Source organism: Aulonocara stuartgranti (assembly GCF_965226115.1).
Source record: "Aulonocara stuartgranti genome assembly, chromosome: 5".
Taxonomy (NCBI): domain Eukaryota; kingdom Metazoa; phylum Chordata; class Actinopteri; order Cichliformes; family Cichlidae; genus Aulonocara; species Aulonocara stuartgranti.
Genome location: NC_138943.1, coordinates 946030 through 968696, shown reverse-complemented (window position 1 = coordinate 968696; position 22667 = coordinate 946030). Strand labels below are relative to the sequence as shown.

At 45.9% G+C, this 22667-nt stretch overlaps 1 protein-coding gene across 2 annotated transcripts; it reads left to right on the top strand.

The window, feature by feature from the left end:
• The first annotated feature begins 12995 nt into the window (after nucleotides 1-12995).
• LOC309706719 (uncharacterized protein) lies at nucleotides 12996-20699 on the top strand. 2 transcript variants are annotated; one of them, XM_082533500.1, is made up of 8 exons: nucleotides 12996-13249; nucleotides 13436-13496; nucleotides 13987-14087; nucleotides 17500-17559; nucleotides 17760-18017; nucleotides 18592-20219; nucleotides 20293-20497; nucleotides 20578-20699. In XM_082533500.1, the coding sequence occupies exons 6-8, from the start codon at nucleotides 19898-19900 to the stop codon at nucleotides 20633-20635; spliced, it is 585 nt and encodes a 194-aa protein (XP_082389626.1). In that variant the 5' UTR covers nucleotides 12996-13249; nucleotides 13436-13496; nucleotides 13987-14087; nucleotides 17500-17559; nucleotides 17760-18017; nucleotides 18592-19897; the 3' UTR covers nucleotides 20636-20699. The 2 variants fall into 2 exon arrangements, with proteins under 2 accessions (XP_082389626.1, XP_082389627.1); XM_082533501.1 differs by having other exon boundaries at nucleotides 13236-13496; nucleotides 18592-18681.
• The last annotated feature ends 1968 nt before the right edge of the window (nucleotides 20700-22667 follow it).

Below are 22667 nucleotides of genomic sequence, written 5' to 3'. Positions count from 1 at the left end.
ACAACAAAACTACACTACACACTGACTACACACTGACTACACACTAACTACACACTAACTACACACTAACTACACACTCACTACACAAGATTTGTGCTAAACGTCACAAATGTCTCACATCTCAAACACGCCGTCACTCCTAAAACGTCCCCCTCCTAAATAACTAAATGTCATGTTGCCATATCATTTTTTGATTGGTTGACATGGTGCATTTTTCCACCAACAGGAAAGCTGAGGGGTTTGGTTTTGTTTTTGCTCACAGGCTTTCGAGCGTTTTCCTTAGATTTTCAACGCAGATCTTCTGTGCGCAGAGAGCGAGCCGGCAGTGCGCAGCTTAGAGGGAACATTGCCTGTATGTTGGTTTCAAGTGTTGAATGAGATCAAAAGTCACAAATCCTGCTGATCTGAGGAAGAAATCTGATTTGCCTGCAGCCTGAACAAAGTCCAAATAATGAGATGAAGCACTTATCATTCGTAGCATTTCCTGTGAAAGTGAAACCCACTTCCGAAAACAATGATTACTTGCTCATAAACTTTGTTATCTGCACATCAGCCAATCTCAGACTGCAGACAGAAGCGTGGCAACGATCCTCCGCGCCGCTTCAAAAATGTAGGGCATCCAGTTTTGTGTAAGAGTTGGACAAAAGAAGTGAACAAACCCTGGAAAGGACACAAACGGCGCTAACGGCTGCAGACAGGAAGATACTGCCAGCACCGGAAACGTGCTCGTCATCTCCGAGCATGAAGTAAGGAGAGCCTTCAAGAGAGTGAACACCAGGAAAGCAGCAGGACCAGACGGCATCCCAGGTCGTATCCTAAGAGACTGCGCATACCAGCTAGCTCCTGTGTTCACTGAGATATTCAACATCTCTCTATCTCAGTCGGTGATCCCCACATGCTTCAAAGAGTCCATCATTGTTCCTGTCCCGAAGAAACCCCACCCTGCTTCTCTCAATGACTATCGCCCTGTAGCCCTCACCTCAGTAGTGATGAAGTGCTTTGAACGCCTGGTCAGAGACTTCATCATTTCTTCACTACCAGACACACTGGACCCACTACAGTTCGCTTACCGTCCAAATCGTTCCACAGACGATGCCATCTCTCATCTCCTCCACACATCACTCACTCACTTGGACACTAGAAGGGGGAATTATGTTAAAATGCTCTTCATAGACTACAGCTCTGCATTTAACACCATAATTCCCTCCACACTCACCACCAAGCTGGAGCATCTGGGACTCAGCTCATCTATGTGTCAGTGGATCTCCAACTTCCTAACTGGCAGACCACAGGCAGTAAGGATGGGCGGACATGTCTCAGCCTCCACCACTCTCAGCACTGGAGCCCCCCAGGGGTGTGTTCTGAGCCCCCTGCTGTACTCTTTGTACACATATGACTGTGTGGCCACTACCAGCTCCACCACCATCATCAAGTTTGCTGACGACACCGTCGTGGTGGGCCTGATCTCTGATAACAACGAGACGGCCTACCTGAAGGAGATTAGGAATCTGGAGAACTGGTGCCAGAGGAACAACCTCCTTCTAAACGTCAGTAAGACAAAGGAGCTGATAGTGGACTTCAGCACTAAGCAGGAGAGGAACTACCAGACCCCCGTCATCAACGAGTGCCCAGTGGAGAGAGTGGACAGCTTCAAATACCTCGGAGTTCACATCACGCAGGACCTGTCATGGTCCTGTCACATCAACACCGTGGTGAAAAAGGCCCGTCAGCGTCTCTACCACCTCAGACGCTTGAGAGACTTCCAACTGCCCTCCAAGGTGCTCAGGAACTTTTACTCGTGCACCATAGAGAGCATCCTGACGGGAAACATCTTAACCTGGTTCGGGAACAGCACCATGCAGGACAGACGAGCTCTACAGAGGGTTGTGCGGTCAGCTGAGCGCACCATCCGCTCCGAGCTCCCTGACCTGCACTCAATCTACAGCAGGCGGTGCTGGACCAAGGCCAGGAAGATGGTGAAGGACCTCAGCCATCCCAACAACAGACTGTTCTCTCTGCTGAGGTCAGGAAAGCGATTCCGCTCCCTGAAGACCAACACAGAGAGACTGAGGAGGAGCTTCTTCCCGCAGGCGATACGGTCTCTCAATCACACCACCACACAGTACTGACCCACACATATGGTTCTTACACACACACTGGACTTTCTGGACTTTGGTTTTGCACAACACTGGTCACTATATTCTTCATTTCCGGTTAATACTTGTACAGCTGCTGTTATTGTGTATATATTTATTTATATTTCTTCATACATTCGTATATATTTCTATATTGTGTATTTTGTTGTACAGTTATTTTATTTTCAACTTTAATTTATATATTTTATCTTATTCTTCCCAGTTAAATTTACCCTTCATTCTAATTTGTGTTGTACAGTTATTTCATTTTTAACCTTAATTTATATTTTATTCCTTCCTAGTTAAATTTACCCTTTTTAATTTTTCATATTTATTTCCTATCTTATTCATAGCCTTTTCCTTTTTTGTTCTCTTTAGGTCACGAGCAGTTGTCCAAGCATTTCACTACATATCGTACTGTGTATGACTGTGTACGTGACAAATAAAAATTGAATTTGAATTTGAACGCTCACCTCTCACCTGCTGCTTCTCAAGCAGAGATAAAAAGATTCACATGGGGAGACGATGATGCAACAGGCTGGAAACGAGGAAGACAAAGGATCCGCGCGGCCGCTGAAAGGTCCTGAAAGACTCGCAGTGCCATTAAAGTCGACTTAATGCTGAACTCTTCAAGACGAGCAATTTAGACATAAAAGCCCTGACTTCCAAAGTGACAAAGACTATAAGGATCTATTTTCCCCACTCTCTGACTTGAGAAGTTTGCAGTGCTGTGCACAGAAAGCTCTCAGGATGCTGCAGTGAAACCGTCCCTGATTTGAGATGCAGCTCGCGTTCAGGCTGTGCTCCAAACATATTCAACTCCGTCCTTCAGACGCAGCTTTAACTTTCTGCTGTCGGCCAGTCACGCGCACTTAAACAGATATATTTTTATTAATGGGCGGAGAAGATGAAATAAAACGTGTTTTTTCTTCTATGAATCAGTGATTTCATGGGTCAGTGGATTTGGGTTTGCTTTGTCATATCCTGTTTTATTCTGAAATCTCTGTCATGCACTTTATTTGGTGAGATTGAGCACCTCCAGTTTGAGGCCATGGTTCTCAGCAGAGAAGGGTGGAGCGCCCAGCCCTGCAGGTTTCTTCCTGAAGTGATGGAGCTGCACTATTTCAGGGTCTGGTTCATGAGACAGAGGAGTGCGAGGTTACAGATCGATTACTGTGGCGTCTGTAGCGACGCAGACGCTGCGCCGGTCTGTTGAGGCTGAGCGTGAAAGCGACGCTGTCGATTGATTGGCCGTTCTCACTCTCACCTGTGAACCTGGGCGATGACTGAAATCAAGTGGAAATGAGCCTCCGAGGGAGACGAGCTCAGACATTCAGCAGGGACTTGCAGCACCATCGCTACTCCTGCAGGAGTGGGCTGAGGCGGTGTGGGTATCTGACCAGGATGAGGTAAGATGAGGTGTTCTGGGAAAGTCCTAAAAGGAGCAGATCCAGGATCCAGCTGAGGGAGGTCTGGGCATCGGGGCCGCCTGGACCCAGATAAGCAGCAGATAATGGATCGATGGACAACAGCGACTCTGTCCACATAGAAAAGGGTGGTTATTTGATCCACCGTGCTCTGTACCACACGTGCACAAAGAGGTGACCCTACAAACAAACCCAGGGTGACTTGTTGTCACCTAAAGATCTCTCACACGGACTTATTGTCATGTTCAGGAGAAGTGATGTGCATGAAGGCTCAACTGTGAAGAGAAAGCACTGCGTCCCTAAAAGAGCTGCTGAACAGTGTTTAGTGATGGACAAGGCCAAAAAGACCAGAGAGCATGAGAACTTCCTCCCTCCTCATGCAGTAAACCACGCTGCTGCTGTGCTGTCCTGGTTTGCTGCATGAGAGCCAGGCTGGATACAGCAATGAATTCTGAATGAAAGCAGCCAAAGGAAGACTTTAAAATCAAGGTGAAGTCAGCGGGTTCGTGATCGACTCGATAAAATCATGTTGTAAATTAAGGAGAACTCAGAGCGAATGTTCCTGTAGACTCTCCTGACTCCTCGGCGCATCGCAGGACCGCGAGCAGCTTCGTGTGTAAATTTATTTCTTTAAGAAAACCAACTTCAAACACAGGAAATAAATAAAAAACCGGTTTGTCAGTTTTGTGGGGAAAACACCAACAAAAAGAACCTTCAGTCTTAAAAATAGAGCTGAGGGGGGAATGAATATATTCAAAAGATTTCAAATTTGCTGCTTTTCTCAGCTGAATTCATTATCTAAGGCTCGGCTTTTTCTGGATTGCCTTGAGGTTTTGGAAGACGACTGATGTTATGCGTTTTATCGGCAGAGACACATTGTTATTGCCGCCGAGCCGTGTGTCAGTGTTTCAGAGGTTTACATCCTTCTTCTGCCCCATCCTCGCTTTAGTGATTACCAGCGTTTCCCTGAACGCATCACTCAGGCTAAACTGAGCAGGTTCAGCTTCTGGAACATGCTACAGCTGCAACACTCGAATCTGCAGTTACTTTAATTACTGTTTGTCCTTTTTAACCACAGCTCCACACATTTTTAATGTTTCAGCTCCTCGAGCGTGCCCCGGTGAGAATATTGAAACGTTTCGTGCTTCTTTACAAAATGAAGTGTTGCCCCTGATTCTGAGGGACGCCGTCATCGACAATCACACAGTTGCTCTGTTGTACTGTGGAGGTCGACCGAGTGCAGTGAACTTTAGACACCGGTCTGAGATGGTGTGAGCTCTGGGATGTGAAGCGTTATCCTGCTGGCAGCAGAATCGCAGCAGAGTGATTGTACAGGGATGGACAGGGTGAGCAACGGCACTCAGGTAGGCCGTGGTGTTCTCCAGATATCTCTCATATGCCCACGTTACACACCGAGCGATTATTTCTGATCAACTAAAAGCAGTCTGTCCATCCTCCTCTGACCTCTGGCCTCCACAGATCGTTTCCTCCCAGGTAACTGCTGCTCGCTGGATTTTTCAGACTTTCTCTGTAAACTCAGAGAAAATTTCAGCAGCTCATCAGTTTCTGAAACACTCAGACCATCGACACAGGTCTTTGAACGTCATTTTGCATGAATGTAAATGAGTTGCTGCCGTGTGATTGGCTGATTGGACCTTAGAGCTTTACAGCAGATCAACCATGACCACAAACACACGACTTTCTCCTTCACTCTTTATGTTGTTGCTGAAGCTCAAGCTCAGACTGGACACTTTAATGCAGCATCAATGATTTCACACTGAACATACTGAGCAACTGATGTGTGACTCGTGCAACAAAGGGCACATTAATCTGAACATCCAAAGATCATAAATGTATCATTTCTTAGTTTCTGATAAAGAAAAAGCCCAAACCTCACCGCACACGGCTGCTGACTCAGACCAGTTTAATACGACGGGGAGAAAGTGTGTGACAGACTGAAATTAAGAACACAAAGGTAGGGAGAGTCAGATTGATGGTCTGTCTCCCAGGACTGTTTCAGGGGGGTCAGGGCTTCAGCCACAGGAGCGTGTAATAACTGCAGGGGAGTTTCAATGGTCTCAAACCCCTCTGAGATCTCTGCATGAGCCTCCTCTCCCTCCCTCCCTATTTATCTCCCTCTGTTAAACCACCTCCCTGCTCCCTTTCCATTAGTCAGACTTCCACTCTTCCCTTTCAGCTGCTCCTGCTCGCATCAGTCAGTCAGCTCAGCTTAGACTCCATTCACAAAGGTGTGAATCCCACCTCCTCTCTGCTCCTCTCAGGGGGGAATTCCTGCAGCACAGATGGACGAGAGATAAGAGGCGACTCTCGTGCACATTACTGCTCTCTCTGAGTTTGTGTGATTTCTGGAGACTTCACATCTGGCAGCTGTAATCGTGCTCTGAGGTGTTTCTGTTGATGTGCTGAATTCTTCCAGAGTGCATTTAGATGGAAAAAGGCTGTTTGTGTGATGGTGTGCTGCGAGCAGCAGGAGAAGAGGACCCAAACGCTGACTGAGTGAACCGAAAGAGGCAGCTTTATTGCGCTGTGGCAGAAACTCCAAACATAACTCACAATAACAACCCTAAACTGGAAACACAAAGCTAATAACAAACACTTGGAAGCTGCAGACGAGCGACTGGAACACAGAGGCAAAACTGAGAGCTTGCTGGGGGTACGACGCGACCCTGAACACTGGAGGACACACACAATAAATACACATGAGGGAACGAGGAACAGGTGGGAACACAGCCGGGAGAAATGAGGCCAAACGAAACAGAGGAAACAATCTGACGTCAGACACGGCCCTTCAAAGTAAAACAGGAAACTCAAAACAGACGCAAAGACAGACTCAGAGACGCGGGCTTTACACAGAGAGCTGACTACACCATCACAGAGGGGATACACAGACAGCACAACAGAAGTAGAAAAAAGTGGCGATCATAACGTCACCCATGCTTTGGCCTTCTATGGCGATGGTATAGGGACTGGCTCAGTGCTGCCCCTGCTGGAGGCCAGAGGAACGATTTGGGTCTTCCACTGTGGCAGCCGTGGCGAGCAGGTGGGAACCAACCCAGCACGAGCTCCGAGGAGGAGGACACGAAATCCCCTAAAGACCAACCGTCCAGTCTTTTTAACTGGCTCACGGCAGCGGTGGACTCCTTTAGTTTAAAAGAATATAAATTATATATATTAGTTTATATATTTTAGCTTTTCTGCTTGAGCACTTTAAACACACACTTTCATAAGAGCACATTTTTCTATCAAACATCCACCCTGGTGTTTAGAACCACTCTGAGTTCGGTATCCTGCCCGAGCATACTGCGGCATGCAGCCAGGGACTGAAACTGCAGCCTTTCGATGAGCAGACGAGCTGCCGTCCCTCCTGAGCCGCAGCGTCTCCAGCATGCACAGAAACCTTTGTGTTGGTGCGTGAGGTTCCTTCAGCCACAGGCAGGAGCAGCACAGGGTGGTTAGTAAGCATCATCGCTGCAGTCTCACGGCTTAAATTCACTTACACCGAAGACCAGGTGGTTTATAACAGCACTTAATGTGGCAGAGCTTCCACGTGAACTCCAAATGGAGTGAAAGTGTGATGGTAGGGCGGATTGCAAAAAGGCCTTTCAGGTCTGGTGGGTAGATCGATTATTTTCGTGCCGTTTGCTTTGGCTGAAGTTGGACGAGAGCATTTTAAGGATCAAACAGCAGCTGCTGGACAAACTGATCCAGAGCCGGTCGTCTGCTGGTCTCATTCAGGCTGTTCCACACAATCCGGCACAAATGTGTCGCAGCGTGAACGCGATTCAGCAGAAAACGAGGTAAACCCACGACATGCTCCTGAGTTGCAGCCCCGCAAGCTTTCTCCTCGTGTTATCGACACGTTCTCTGCACTTGCAACTATTTTTCTTTGTGCATCTCTGTTTATCTCTGCCTCCTTGAGTGCGCGGAGGATTAGTGAACATCACACCTTCCTTGCTAACGAGAAGCCTCGGCTGGTCAAACAGCAGCGATACTGCTCCAGATCGATTCCCACTTTCACGTCTGTCGTTAAATGAGCGGTCCAATCACAAAACTGAAGGATGAAAGGGCACAGAGCAAGAGGAGAGTCACCCAGAAGAAAAGCAAATGTAGTTCTGAGGAAACTCACCTGATGATTTTTAAGGAAAGATTAAATATGGCTGGTGCAGCGCAGACACATTATTCACGACACATGCAGCGCGCCTTCACTCCCCTCAGGCTGCTGTCTGTTTCCACGCTTCTTATTTCCATAAGAACAGCTCCACGTCTCTGCTGCTGCACAAAGCTTCACTGAACAGGTGATTATCTTAATCAAGCAGATTCCAGAAACGGCCACCTGTGGGTCATAAAAGGCCTGAAATTCATTTTCTCCTGCAAACATTCATGAGACAAACTGACCTGGCAGCACGCAGCTCCACGGGGAAACATTTCACCTGACAAGACGTCATTTTTACTCTGCGTCAGACGTAAACGTGTTTGTGCAGAGGCCGGCGGGATGCCCACCTCCATCATGAAATAACCAAAAACAGCACAAAAACAGCACGTACAGCTCTGACTGTGCGCTGGTGTATTTACAGCTCAGGCAGCCTGTTCAGATCAGCTGTTCATGTCATCTCTGTCCTGTTTCTCTTGGCCCTGTTTGATGTGCAGTCTCATTACGTGCTCACAGTCTTACTTTATCTTCATGTACAGTCAGTGCACTTACCTCTGACTGGTGACATACTGGACTGATGAGCCCTGATTGGATTATTGATTATTGATAAGATAAGATAAGATAAGATAACCTTTATTAGTCCCACACGTGGGAAATTTGTTTTGTCACAGCAGGAAGTGGACAGTGCAAAAGTTATGAGGCAAAAATTAGAATACAATAAGAATAAATACAGTACACAACTGTACAGAATAGAATAAAATAAAATACTATATACAGTAGAATAAAATAAAATAAATATACAATAAGATAAAAATAGAATACAAATACAAATACTATATACAACTGAGTAAAAATACAACGATGACAGAAAGGATTATTGCACTTAGTATTATTGCACATGTATGGATGTGTGTGCTTGATCAGTTAAAGTCTTTATTATGGAGTCTGACAGCAGTGGGGAGGAAAGACCTGCGAAATCTCTCCGTCCCACACCGTGGGTGCCGCAGTCTCCCACTGAAGGAGCTGCTCAGTGCTGTCACAGTCTGCTGCATGGGGTGGGAGATGTTGTCCATCAGGGATGACAGCTTAGCCGCCGTTCTCCTGTCACTCACCACCTCCACTGGGTCCAGAGGGCATCCTAGAACAGAGCTGGCCCTTCGGATCACCCTGTTCAGTCTCTTCCTGTCCCCAGCAGAGATGCTGCCGCCCCAGCAGACCACGCCATAAAAGATAGCAGAAGCCACCACAGAGTCATAGAAGGTCTTCAGGAGTGGGCCCTCCACTCCAAACGACCTGAGTCTCCGCAGCAGGTACAGCCTGCTCTGCCCTTTCCTGTAGAGGGCGTCTGAGTTATGAGTCCAGTCCAGTCTGTTGTTCAGATGAACACCAAGGTACCTGTAGCTGTCCACAGCCTCGATGTCCATACCTTGGATGTTCAGTGGTTGCAGTGGAGAATGCTTGTGCCTGCGGAAGTCTACCACCAGTTCCTTGGTTTTACTGGTGTTGATCTGGAGGTAGTTCTGCTGGCACCAGTCCACAAAGTCTTGGGTCAGACCTCTGTACTCCTTGTCGTCCCCATCAGTGATGAGGCCGACTATTGCAGAGTCATCAGAGAACTTCTGCAGGAAGCACTGGGTGGAATTGTGGGAGAAGTCTGCAGTGTAGATGGTGAAGAGGAACGGAGCCAGAACCGTTCCCTGTGGGGCCCCCGTACTGCAGATAATCTCCTTCATGAGTCCCCAGAGCCCGGTTCCCTGTGTTAGGGTAAACGAAGCCTGATGATGAGAAGGTATCCTGGATATGTTTGACTTGGCAGTGCAGGCATCTGCTGTTGGTTCAATCAAACCCGAAGATGACGGCTGGCTGCTGGTACGACTGTAGGTCAGAGGTCCACAGGTGCTGGGAGTGTCCGTACAAACCTGAACGCAGCTCCATCAAACATGGTTTTAGTTTTTCATGTACATGTTTGAAGACGTTTGAAAGGCACACGTGCTGATGGAGCAGAGCGTCTGCAGCTCTCAGTTCACGTCACAAACTGCTATTTTGCTTATTTCCTAATTGCTGCTTGCTCTGCTACCTTGTTAGTTTGCACACCTTTTCTCCTGGTCTGTTTTGCTGTCAGTGGAGAGATATGTTGTTTACACTCGGGACCAACTGATGGTGCTGAGTACACCAGTGATTCTGAATAGAATGAGACCCATTATCCTCCAGCAGCCCGAGGAGACAGCAGGGCTGCAGAGGAAATATGGCTCTCATCAGCTATCATCACAGGGAATCTGAGGTCCCCGTACTTCTGTGCTGAATCCATGCAGCGCTGACAACCAGGGGTTTAACTGGGATTTTGGCAGGTGGGGGAATTCTGAAATTGGGAGCAGTGGTGCAGTCTGGGAAATCGTTTAGAAACAACTTACAAAAAATGTGTTTTTGAACTCCAGCAGATTTTTTTCATGCAGGCTGTGATCAGCTGACCTGCACTGCTACTCTGGCAATTTGTGATTTAGGAAACTAAACTCCAGATTTCTCCTGTTTTGGCTTCCTGTTAAATCCAGGATTCAAAATCCTGCTCCTCACATACAAGGTCTTAAATAATCAGGCCCCATCTTATCTTAATGACCTTGTAGTACCATATCACCCTATTAGAGCACTTCGCTCTCGCTCTGCAGGCCTACTTGTTGTTCCTAGAGTATTTAAAAGTAGAATGGGAGGCAGAGCCTTCAGTTTTCAGGCCCCTCTTCTGTGGAACCAGCTTCCAGTTTGGATTCAGGAGACAGACACTATCTCTACTTTTAAGATTAGGCTTCAAACTTTCCTTTTTGCTAAAGCATATAGTTAGGGCTGGACCAGGTGACCCTGGATCCTCCCTTAGTTATGCTGCAATAGGTGTAGGCTGCCGGGGATTCCCATGATGCACTGGGTGTTTCTTCTTCACTCACTCTGTGTTTAAACACCTCTCTGTATTGAACTATTATTGTTAGTCATCTCTGGCATTTTCCCTGAGCCTGGTCCTGCCAGAGATTTCTTCCTGTTAAAAGGAGGTTTTTCCTCCACTGTTCACAGGTGCTTGCTCTAACGGTCTAATTGTTGAGGATGTCTGTGTTGTAGGGTCCTTATCTTACATTTTTAAGCACCTTGAAGCGACTGTTGTTATGATTCGCTGCTATATAAAGTGTGTTATTTATGATGTCTGTTCTGTATTAAATGATTAATTAGGAGCGATTGTTTGAATGAGGTGAAGATGAGTAACCCTTCTGTTCCCATGTGTGATAGTGGGGTCTCCTGAAGGTGAAAGTCTGGGATGTGGTAAATGGGAGTGATGTTTTACAGGGTGTTAGAGCAGAGTCGGTGATCTTTAGCTTCCAGCGGGCTGCCAGGGCTGGAGAAATAACTGTTTTTAAAGCAGCTGCAGTGTTTCAGTGAATGGTCTGCCAGAGAGAGAAGTTAGCACGATTGTTCCACTTCGGTTCATGACATGTTATTACTGCTGATGCATTTGACTAAATACTGAATAAAGAAACCCGGCGATTCCAGTCTGTCTGATTTATTCTGGGTAAATAATGAATTTGATTTCTTTTTCCCAGTAAAAACCTGAGATTGCAGAGTTTGCTGAAACCGTCTATGGCTGTGATGGGCAGCACTGAGGGAAGATTCTCATTTTCATGACTGATATGTGTCCTATTAATGAGAGAGATTATTAAACAATATTTGTCTTAGTCTGTGGTGTGTAGGAGAGTCCGTGACAGCCTGGGTGAGATGTTGATACGCAGGTACTCAGTCTTTCCAGTAGTGGGAGTAAACCCTGAGCTTGTCAGACAGTACAGTGGACTTGTTCCAGTTTATTGTGTAGTTTGATGCTTTAGAGCAGGTACTGATAACTGGATTTCTTGGAGCGAGCTTTTATGGTTCTGTGGGAACAATCAAATATTGTCTGCATAAAGACTGATTTTCTGTTGTGAGTACCTTTGATTGTGTTGGTGTGAGTGTTTCTGTGAACGCTGAAAAGTGACAGAAAGTGGCGACACTGTCGTCAACTCCCCAAATCCAGATTCGTGCAGTGCAAGGAATAAAAGCTGACCTTGTCCGATGCTGTCAGAATCCAGGAAAGCTGTAATTTTGGGGCTTTTGAGAAATATCATGTGACCCGTGGGAAGACGGAGCCGTAGGCATGCAGTCAGTTCACAAGGGTTTAATGTTAACACAAAAAAAAAATTAAACATGTAACAGTAGCACCTAAAAACAATTAAAAGCTTTACTTTATTGAATACGGTTAAAACTATAAATGGTATGATTGCACGTGGGAGACGGGATGAGCGCTGCGGGGAACCTGTGAAAAACAAATCAACATATGACCCACGTGAAAAGGGACAGAAACCCACACTGAGCCCCGACTGGGCAAAACAATCTAACAAGGCAAAGCAGCAGCTGGGCGCTCTGTAAATGAAAGCAGGACATCACTTACACTGGACGCAGCTTGGACCAGGCACTCACACAGACTAATTACCTGCACCTGTGCGGCAGGCCCAGTCTCAGGTCTCACCTGTCACATCCACATATCACATGTCTGTGAATCTTATCGGCAGCATGTTTTTGCTGTTGTTTTTATGAAACTAACTTTGGCATAATTACATTGAAGTTACTGTTATTTGTGTAACTATGTTTTATCACGGTGTTTTATCAGCGTGTCACAGTTTGCTCATGTACTGGATACATTTATGACACACTTGTATAATCCAGATGAATAATATATCTCAGGCCACACTGAGGAAAGACCAACGACTGGGAAACACTGATGTGGTTATTGTTAGTGGTCAGCTGTGACGGTTTATTTTTGTGGATAATTGGTCACCGAGTTGATCTTTGTTCAGTTTTCTTCCTGTTTAAAGTGTCTGAGTTTGATAATGATGCCTTTGGTGTCTCCAGATTATCAGGTGAGTTTTCAGGGATTCCAGTGAAAACTGAAATGATTCCTCATGCTGCTCACGCTCTCTGAGCCTGCTGTTTTGTTTGGTGTAGCTGTAGTCCATTAAATCCATCAGCATGCTATTTCTTGTTGTGTATTCCAGTTGTATAATCACCGTCTCATTGTGCTGTTTATTTCTTATCCTTTTCATTGCTGAGGTAATGTTAAGCTCAGGGCGCCGCATTGTTGTTGTCTTCCGCTCTCTCGTCCTTGAATCAGAAATGTTGCATGCTGGGAGGTGTCTGTGCTGAATGCTACATCTTTACAAACAAACCATACACAGCTTGAGTGTTTGTCTCTTATTGTTTAGTCGCATTTCCTGTTTTATCAGATTTTGTCTTTTTCCACATACTAGAGTCAAAAAAGCTCAAAACTCTTCGGGCTGCATTTACGAGGCTTTTTATTTCGTTCAGAACTTTCTTATGTAGAGACGACTGCACCAAGGAGACAGGATTCATGTCCGCCATGATCTTTCTTTAATCTCACCGTAGACGGTGACAGTCCCACTGGTGTGAGACAGAAGCCATCAATCATTCAACCCTGGTTTCATTTGTTTATGGTAATTACAGTGAGGTATCACTTTGTTTGACAATGATAAATTGATGATTAAAAATGCAACATACAGCACATGAAGATTAATTTCACATCCATTACATACCGGCGTAAATCCTGCAGGATGTTTTTTGGGGTCAAGAGGACGTTTTTCACAAAACCTCTATTTTAACTGTTTATTGATGCTCTGCAGGTCTTCACAGCAAACCTGCTGTGGTTGTTTTCATCTGCTCTGACGATGATGCCACACAGAGGTATGACTCATACAAAGCTGCTCTAGTCAAGGCCATCTAATGAACAAACGTAATATATGTATGGATGTGTATTTCATTTAAATGCATAGAGGAATGCAAGGATACTGAGTACAACTATGTGAAGTGTAGTTCTTATGAGGTTCTCTCAGCATATCTATAGCAACACTGGGTATTTTTTAATCATTGTTTGGCCCACTCACAGCTGCTGGTGACACACAGGGGATTCATGACTTCATGAAGAAGTTTATACTTCAGCTAAAGATAGTTTCTGCTCAAACATCTGGGTAGTTTTGAAACCCAAGAGACTTAAGATAACATTTTATTCATACAATCATATACAATCTTTTTTTTTTTGGGTTGTATGGAAGCCCCAAACGCAATTTCATTGTTCTTGACAATGACAATAAATAAATAAATACTAAATACTAAATACTACATGTAAAATTCGTCACTGATATCTGTGTTTCTGGAGATGTGTGTCGGCTTTCAGCCCACTGTTTACCTCAGCTGTCTAAGACACAGGAAAAGTGCTACTAAAACACGTGGATGAGTCAGTGAAGCTCACCTCTGACCGACAACAGTGATACAGAGGTGAGTTGTTGAGGATATTGCTAAGCTCCTGTTAGCCTGTGTTAGCCTCTGTTAGCCTGTGTTATCTCCTGTTAGCCTCTGTTATCTCCTGTTATCTCCTGTTAGCCTCTGTTAGCCTCTGTTAGCGCCTGTTAGCCCCTGTTAGCCTGTTATCTCCTGTTAGCCCCTGTTAGCCTGTTATCTCCTGTTAGCCCCTGTTAGCTCCTGTTAGCCTGTGTTAGCCTCTGTTAGCCTGTGTTATCTCCTGTTAGCCTCTGTTATCTCCTGTTAGCTCCTGTTAGCCTGTGTTAGCCTCTGTTAGCTCCTGTTAGCCCCTGTTAGCCCCTGTTAGCCTGTTATCTCCTGTTAGCCCCTGTTAGCTCCTGCTAGCCTGTGTTAGCCCCTGTTAGCCTCTGTTATCTCCTGTTATCTTCTGTTAGCCCCTATTAGCTCATGTTAGCCTATGTTAGCTCCTGTTAGTTGTTGTTAGCTGCTGTAAGTAAAACTGCCTTTGAAGTGGATGTTCAAAGCCAGTTGGACAGTCACCTACTAAACTCCCATTCAATATAAGAATGTGATCAAACTGTCATTTTTAGGACACTTGAGGCTAACATTAGCTAGCATGAGTTGTTGTTGTCAGCAGTCCAGAAATAGGAGGCTCGGGTTAGAGTCCTGACTTCAGTTCAGGAGATGAGGCTTGAGGTGAGGAGGAAGAGGATGACATTTTGTAAAGAAGCTGCTGTCACTGTCTCTTTCCTTTGCACTTCTTTGGTGAACGGGACCCTTTCTCCGATGCTAAAATATCAGTATGCTCCTTCATATCTCCTGTCTGCAGGCACACGTACAAATTTAAATGTCCCTCCATGGCACACGATGCCTATGACTTGTCTTCCACTCCACCTTTGGCGTATTTGGTGTATGTGGCCACTTTCCTGGCCACTGTATCCAAATATGGTGGAGGACCACAGTGGCTTCTGCAAACCCCAAACCCGCTCCTGTTTTAGATAGATTTATTAGAATGCATAAGTTTGTTGGAAGATGTAACACTACACTATTCTCTGTATATTTGTGATCAAAACATTATTTTTTCTGTTGAATAATTAATTAATGACTGCACCTTACTCGCATCGACTCTTTGGGACGACATCAGAAAGCATCCTCGCTCTGATCATCGCAGACAGGCAGGTGTGACTTGGCTTTAATGTGTTTTTTTTCCAACAGAGCTTCTTGCTTCTATAAATACGTCCTGAATGTGATTTCCTCCCACAAATGTTCGGAGACATTGTATTGTTACCGCTCCTCCCCCGAGCGTGCACGCATTGATAAACACCACCGTACCTTCTTCACCCTGCGCTCACTCCAACGTGCTGTCTTTAAGTCTTCATGTATTCATTACGCCGTTTGTAAAAGTCACACCTACACACACAAACACGATATCACAGCGGTAAAAAAAGAGGATTTCCTCCTACACGCTTGCAGACACGCTGCACTCCCAGAATCCATCTGCTCACATTCAGATTCTGAAAAATACACGAGGTGAGTCGGTGGGCGGGTGTGTGAAGCTTCCTGACGCATGATAGGATTTACACTAACCCACTTCACATATACCATACAGCACATCCATAAGCTTAATGGGTGAATGAGAGCAGCTGTAAAGTGATTGCCTCCAAATATACACAACTTAATGGGAGTTATCGCACAACACGACAGCGGGGAGTCCATTTTCATTTAATAAACCTTTAAAAGCTTCACGACTGTCATTTACTCTCCTGCATCTCTTCTTTTATGGCTGCAGAAGCTGTCGACGAGTGTTTTATGAAGATGTACGAGTGTCATAAAAATGTGTTTAGGTTTTCCCGTCGCTCTTATTGCCTTTCATGATTGTAATGGTGCCTGTGAAACACTGCTGCGATGGTGTCTATAAAATACACATTAGTCAAGTTAATGCCGAGCCTGCACACACACAGCCCTCACATGGGCGGGGCGATGGGGATGCTTTCATGTTCCATTATCTGATCGAACAATTATCTTCCTGTCACACTCAGAAATCTGAACTGGAATATGTAAAATGTCAACATTTTATTCTCTGAGTCCCACTTCAGCTGAGACTGAAGGGAATCTGGGGCTGGCTGCACTAAATGTGTTGATTAAATGCATCCAGTTACTCATGTGAAAGTTTACAGGAGCACAATCCTGCTCTGAAGATTTGTTTAACGAGTCGGATGAAGACGCCAACAATCACGTTACTCGTTGACAGAAATCAGGCTGTTTCTGCTGTGACGTCCCACACAGCGACACAGGAGGACAGTCAATAGTTGGTTTATGAACGGCACATTTGGAAACGTCAACATTCGCGTTTCGGCCATCGCCATGTGGTTTCTTTGGCGCCAAAAGTGACTGCATGTGCTGTGTTAGCCAGCTAGCTTGATTGTCTTCATGCATGCTCAATCATCCAGGTAAGGAAATCCCAAAAGGTTCATTCTGTTCATCTGGACGTTTTCATTGGGAGAAATGTTTCGTCATCATCAGGTGACTTCTTCACTCTCAGCTGCAGGTTTCAACCTTATAAACTGGACATTTGCACAACGACTGAAACCAGCACCACTGTTTCTTGATTATTAATATACAAATTTTCACGACCACTGATCAAAGCCCATTGATTTCCAATTTCCATGAGTACCATTCACGGAGAGTTGTAAGATGATGCACCCTTACGCCCCCTCCTCGATTCAGAGATGGTCTTTCCCTTTTCACGTAAATGGCCTCCTTGACTCCGCCCTCAAACCAGCGTTCCTCTACCTAGCTTGATTACCAAAATGAATCCACAGATTTTATGGGAGCCTCACACAGACTTGGATACCTGCTAATTATTGCTCAGTAATATCCAAAGAAAATCCCAGAATCCCAGAACTTCATTCATCATAACTGCAGCTCAGGCTTCTTGGATGGTCTGTTGCAATTAGCTGCAGGAGGTTTTGAGCGTTATCCAATGAGCAGCAGCTTTTATACAATCCCTGCAATAAGATAGTTACATAATAACCTGCCTTAATAATAATAACCTGCGTGTCTGCACAGCAGTGTCGACCTAAAGTGATGTTCTGCTCAGGTGGGTAAGAATCTCGTGGTTCAGGATAAATTGAATCTGTGCCTCTGTTTCTTTCGAGTACAACATGAAGCTCTGTTATAGCATCTTAAACATACACAACCTCCGATCATAAACCCACTCGAGCTCCTCGTCCCAGCCACGCAGCTGTTCCTGGGTTGGCCCGATGAATCAGCTGGGAGAGGTTCCTGCCAACTCAAGCAGCTGAAGACTCTTCTGAGCAGTTACATCCAATTTGCAGGAGCTAATGTGTTTTGTAATGCAGCCCAGAGTTTGCTCTTTAAGCACATAAAGCACACATTATTGAATGTTCACGTTCTCTCCTGGCAGCGCCCGTAAAGCATGAATTAATGCTTCTATGGTCTCGGCCTGACGATTCAACTAACCGAGGTGAGTCACCTTTATTATCTTACCTTTATTAAACCAAATTAAATAACACAACACGGAGTGTGGCTCTGCCTGCTGATAGTCATTCTTTGGACATTTAAGCAGCCTTTCTGCTCCTTTTTTCCTCCCGGTCTCTTGTGACGCTCAAATTTACATTTCAGACATTTAGCTGATGCTCTTCTGCTTTTTATCTTCCCTCGCAGACATTAAGCTCACGCTGTTGTGAAGCACGGCTGAAAATGAGCACAATGACATGAATGAAAAGCTCTCAGGTCTGAATCGCCACCACGCTGGAAAGGAAGCAAAAGGAGGCCAGAGGCAGGCGGAGGTCGCAGCGTTTCTGCAGCCGCGTGTGAGGAGAGGGAGAGCTTAAGAGGAGATTGTGTTTTGCTGGTGAACAGTGATTACAGTGACGGGGGAGGAAGTGATGTGGGAGCTGTTCAGGAAAACTCACAGAGGAGGTTTGTGATGGCGACGCTTTGGAAGATGCTGCTGCTCGAGCTCAGCTTCACCTCTGACTGCCTCAGCTCTGCATGGTCACACATCTACACACACACACATAGATACACACATGTTTGTGTCCAATCAGCCGCTGCTGTCGAAGGAGGCGTCAGTGGGGTTGCCATATTTGTCAGGGGGAGCTGGGTCATTGATGTCTATGGAGGTGCTTGGAGATGTTTCATATCTGAAGCAGGTCTAAAAACATCACAAAGTCCTGTGAAGCCTGACGTGGAGTCTGCAGACCTGCGACTGCATGATGCCGTCAAAGCAGCCTGCATCCTCACATCACCCTGACCCTGTCAGCAGGCTTCGAGCCTTCCTTTACTGCACGGCTCTGTTGAATCTGTTCGTGTTTTGTGCGTTGAGCTCACGAACCACACAAACTGCTGGTGTGAGTTTGTCTCACAGTGTGTCTGTGAGCTAAAGCTGCAGATAACTTCAATCAGAAATAGAGAAAGACAGAGAGCCTTTGTGTTCTTGTTGGTCAGCAGTGGTTTCTCCTTGGAACGCTCCCCTGTCTCTTTCTTAACGCAGACAGGAGGATCCGTGCCGAGCGACCAGCATGGCCAGAGCCTGCGTCCGCAGCTCCTCCAGCGGTCCACGATGCACCGCCACCCGCTATTGGTACGTTGCTGAGATCATCATCTGCAGCTGCACTCTGACCTGAACAGGTTTCAGAACCACTGTGACAACCCAGCTCGGTCAGCATGATGTGTCTGTAGGCCGCGCACGAAGGGCCAGCTCTGTCTCTTTTGTTTCTGCAGAAAGAATCAGGTCTGTAAGGTTTGCTTAGATATGTTTTACATTGTGCTCAAGCCAATGTTTCAGTCAAGCTATTAAACAAAGAGGAACAGCATGGACCATTAGAGTTCTTTTTTCTTGTGTTTAAGCTTTATTTCTTTTTTATCTTGTGTGTACATGTCCCAGCTTTTTATATCTGAACCTGATGTTTGAGTCCAGGAGTGTTTGTTTAAAACAAAATAAAGCCAAAGATTCAGCTGATGTCTCACAGGATTCATTCTCAGAAACGTCTCAGGAACAGAGCAAAGCAGCAGAAAATAACAGCTACGAGGCTTCTTATTGGTTTCAGAAGAAAATGTCACACAATCCAGGGCTTGTGTTTGGAAAGGTTTCTGTTAAAGCAAGCTGAGATCTGAGAAAAGCAGTTTCTGTGTCATAAAGTTAACGTTGATTTCCCTCCAAACACCTCCAGCAAACAGATGGAGGGGGGATATTCTCTGTTTGGACTGCTGGGCCTCGTTCTCTGTGAGTGTTTGTCTAAAGTCTGTCAGGGCCCACAGACTGCATGACACAGATAAGTGTGGTATGAAAAGTGAAGCCAGAAAAAATCCTGTTTTGTTTTTAAGGTCCTGCAGGGGGCGACTGCTCTGGTTGTAAGAAGAAGCCTATGAGAAATGCTCGTGAGTTTATGGTTTGAGTTTCAGGTCCCGTTAGATTTATAAAGGACCAGGAAGGGTTTAGGGCGGGGTTACCTTAGGACTGGGTAAGGCAGTGGTTCCCAAACTTTTTTGCTAGGCCCCCCTTTGTTTTACAAGTCTTCAGCCCACTAACTCTTTTACGCTACGTCCACACCTACACGGGTATTTTTGAAAACGCAGCTGTTTCTAAGCGTTTGGACCTTTCGTCCACACGTAAACGGCGTTTCGAATCACCGAAAACGGAGATTTTTAAAACTCCTGTCAGGTTGGAGATTTTCGAAAACTCAGTTTTTGCGTTTACGTGTGGATGAAGAATACGGAGTTCGTCACGCAAAGGTATGTGCCTTTTTTCACGTCACGCTGTGCGCCACGTTGTTGTTTACATGAGATGAATTTCTACAATGAGACAAAATGGGTACAAAAACATAAACAGCTGTGGGATCCTGTTTGTCCGTGATTTGAACCGGGGGAACAAATCGTGGCAGGATCAGCCTGATGTTATTTGTATCCCACTGCAACTTTACTGTATAAAGAGCAAACTGTCATGGTCTGTAGTGGGTGGCTGGAATTTCCGTAAGGCTCCTGGAGCTGGAGGAGTTGGCCCCCTGGGCAGGGCCAGCTCCTCCAGCTCCTGCACACCTGGAGCCTATTGCAGGCAATCAAGTCAGAGGGATTTAAGCCACACGTTGATGTTCATTCACTGCCAGTTCGTCATCAACACATGTTGGTAACAGGCCTGTATGCTTCAGGTTCTTGCTGTGATTTATCTTGTTAACAAGACTTTCTTGTGCTGCAGTTGCTGGATTCATCTTGGCTCACGCTCCACCTCCGGACTCAGGATACCGAGCAATCATTCTGAAAATCTCTCTGTGCCTCACCTGCCTGCCCTCCTGCCATCACACTCCCTCTGAAGCCCCGGATCTCAGGCCAGCCTTTCCACGCCACTCAGCCTCCCCTGGATTCTCATCACCCCCCTCTCAACACTCTGTCCCCTACTGCAAGTAAGAATTGCCACTCTTACAACTGGCCACTCCAGAGCTGCCTCCACCACCTCCCTAACTCCACTGTCTTCTCTCTTCAGCGTGACTGTTCCCTGCTCAGCTCCACTCTGCATCTCAGGCCCCGTTCCCTCGCCCTAGCCACGTTTCCCACGCCACATCAAACTCCACGTCTTATTGTTTTGTCCTTGCTACGTTTCTTGCACTTAAGCCTAATAAATAATTGTTACATCATCTGCTGTCTCTGCTCTGGGTTTCTGCACCTGAGTCCTGTTCAGCCACTCGGCCCCGTGACACTAATATCTCCAAAATGTCAGGAGTAGTTAGTCATTACAAGTGTTTGTGAACTAATAATCAAGAATGTGGGATCCTGTTTGTCCGTGATTTTTAAACAGCCCAGCGCTGCTCCCGACGCAGGGAAAAGCAACCCTGCAGGGAGACCTACCTCGGCACTTGTGCAGGTGAAACCAAAGGAACGATTTTCTTCACCATATTTTCTTTGGCTTGGAAGGAAGTTGGTCTGGAAACATATTTGGCGATGCTTCATCTCCTGCTTTGAGTTTGTGTGGGAGCCCTGTCAAAAACACCTGTCCATGATGCTCCCCCACTTTGGGAACCTCTGGAATAAGGTGCAGGTGTGCAGTTTATCTCAGTTTGTTTAGACTCACAGTTTGGTTCTGATGTCTGCTTTTGGTGCACGAACATCGATCTAACAGGGACACTGGATGGTGGCGCTGGCGGCTGTAGCTGCTAGCTGCCTGCTAGTGTGGTCGCAAATTTTGAAGCCATCCTGATAGCCTTCTCCCACCAACGAGGTGGAGATCCAACCTCTTTAGATCCAATTAAAATCAAGACACTCAAAAACATGCTGTGGAAAAGAGTTTAATACACTGAATCATATGAACAGCAGGAAAAATCCATACAGACATTTAGCAAGAGATTTACAAAGCAGCAAGCAAAGCGAAAGGTGTACAGCCTTAAGCACAGACAGCAGAGCGACACAGAGCTGGACAGAGAGTAACAGCAGAGGGGGGAGAAAAAGCTGGGGGTGTCCTCTGGTCCCCTAATATATAAGGACCAGTATCCCCGCCCCTGCTGCTGGGTAACTTTCCCACCCGTCCAAACACAGCTGCAGGGGTCAGGTAGCGGCCAAGGTCTTGGCCAAAGGCCAGTCAGGACTCTGACTACCCCTTGCTCTGGCTTATCACAATAGGTCATGACACGGTCAAACATCACACATTAATCCTAATTATTGAATCTTATACAGCAAGTGGCACAATCGTATAACATATAATCTTATAACTACATAGGTTACATGCTTTCTCATATATAAAAACACTTCAGTGTGGGTTCAAAGTGTGTGTGTGATTATATCGTATGATATTTTACTGTGATGTGTTCAGGATCTCTGTTACAATGTTACTGTTTTGGTTGTGCTGCATGAAAGACGTTGAGTGTGTATTAGGGACATAGCTGGACTGGCTATCGGGCATACCGGGCAATTGCCCGGTGGGCCGCTGGCGATTTTTTGTTTTTATGGGCCGATGGATTTTTTTTCTTTTTTTAGTAAGGGTATATATAATGAAAGGTGTTGGATTGGCCAATTGGTCATGATCGACTCTGGGCTGGACCAATTACAGCCGAGGAGGCCAGATGCACCCGCCCCCTTGTTTAGCAATCACGTGATTTTCGCGCATTGCATGCCGGGAATTCGTGGCAAAACAATCCAAGTACCGCATCAAATGCAAGCATTTGCAGCACCGCAAAACGTTCATTCTCCGGTTCCAATACCTTCCTGTTTTTTCTTTGCCGCACAAAAAAGGAATGTACAAAACAAAATGAGAACAATGCCGGTCCGTACAAAGACAGATGCGACGAAAAGACAAAGAAAAGATACGAGGAAAAAATCAAAGGAGTGAAAGGGTCAGACCCTTACGAGCACGCAGAGGGACAAAAGACGTTAGCGTGCTGCCCAACTTTCACCACGCTCATATTTATAATCATACGGTTCTTGGAGTGAGTGCATACACTCATGAAGTTTAGTAACTTCAGGTCACTGCAACAAGCCCAGGTACAGTTTACCGACGGATGGGTACAGGACCTTGAAATGCACCGTGTAGAATGAAAGACCATCGTACGAACAAAGGTAAGTTTACCAGTCTCACAAATCGTC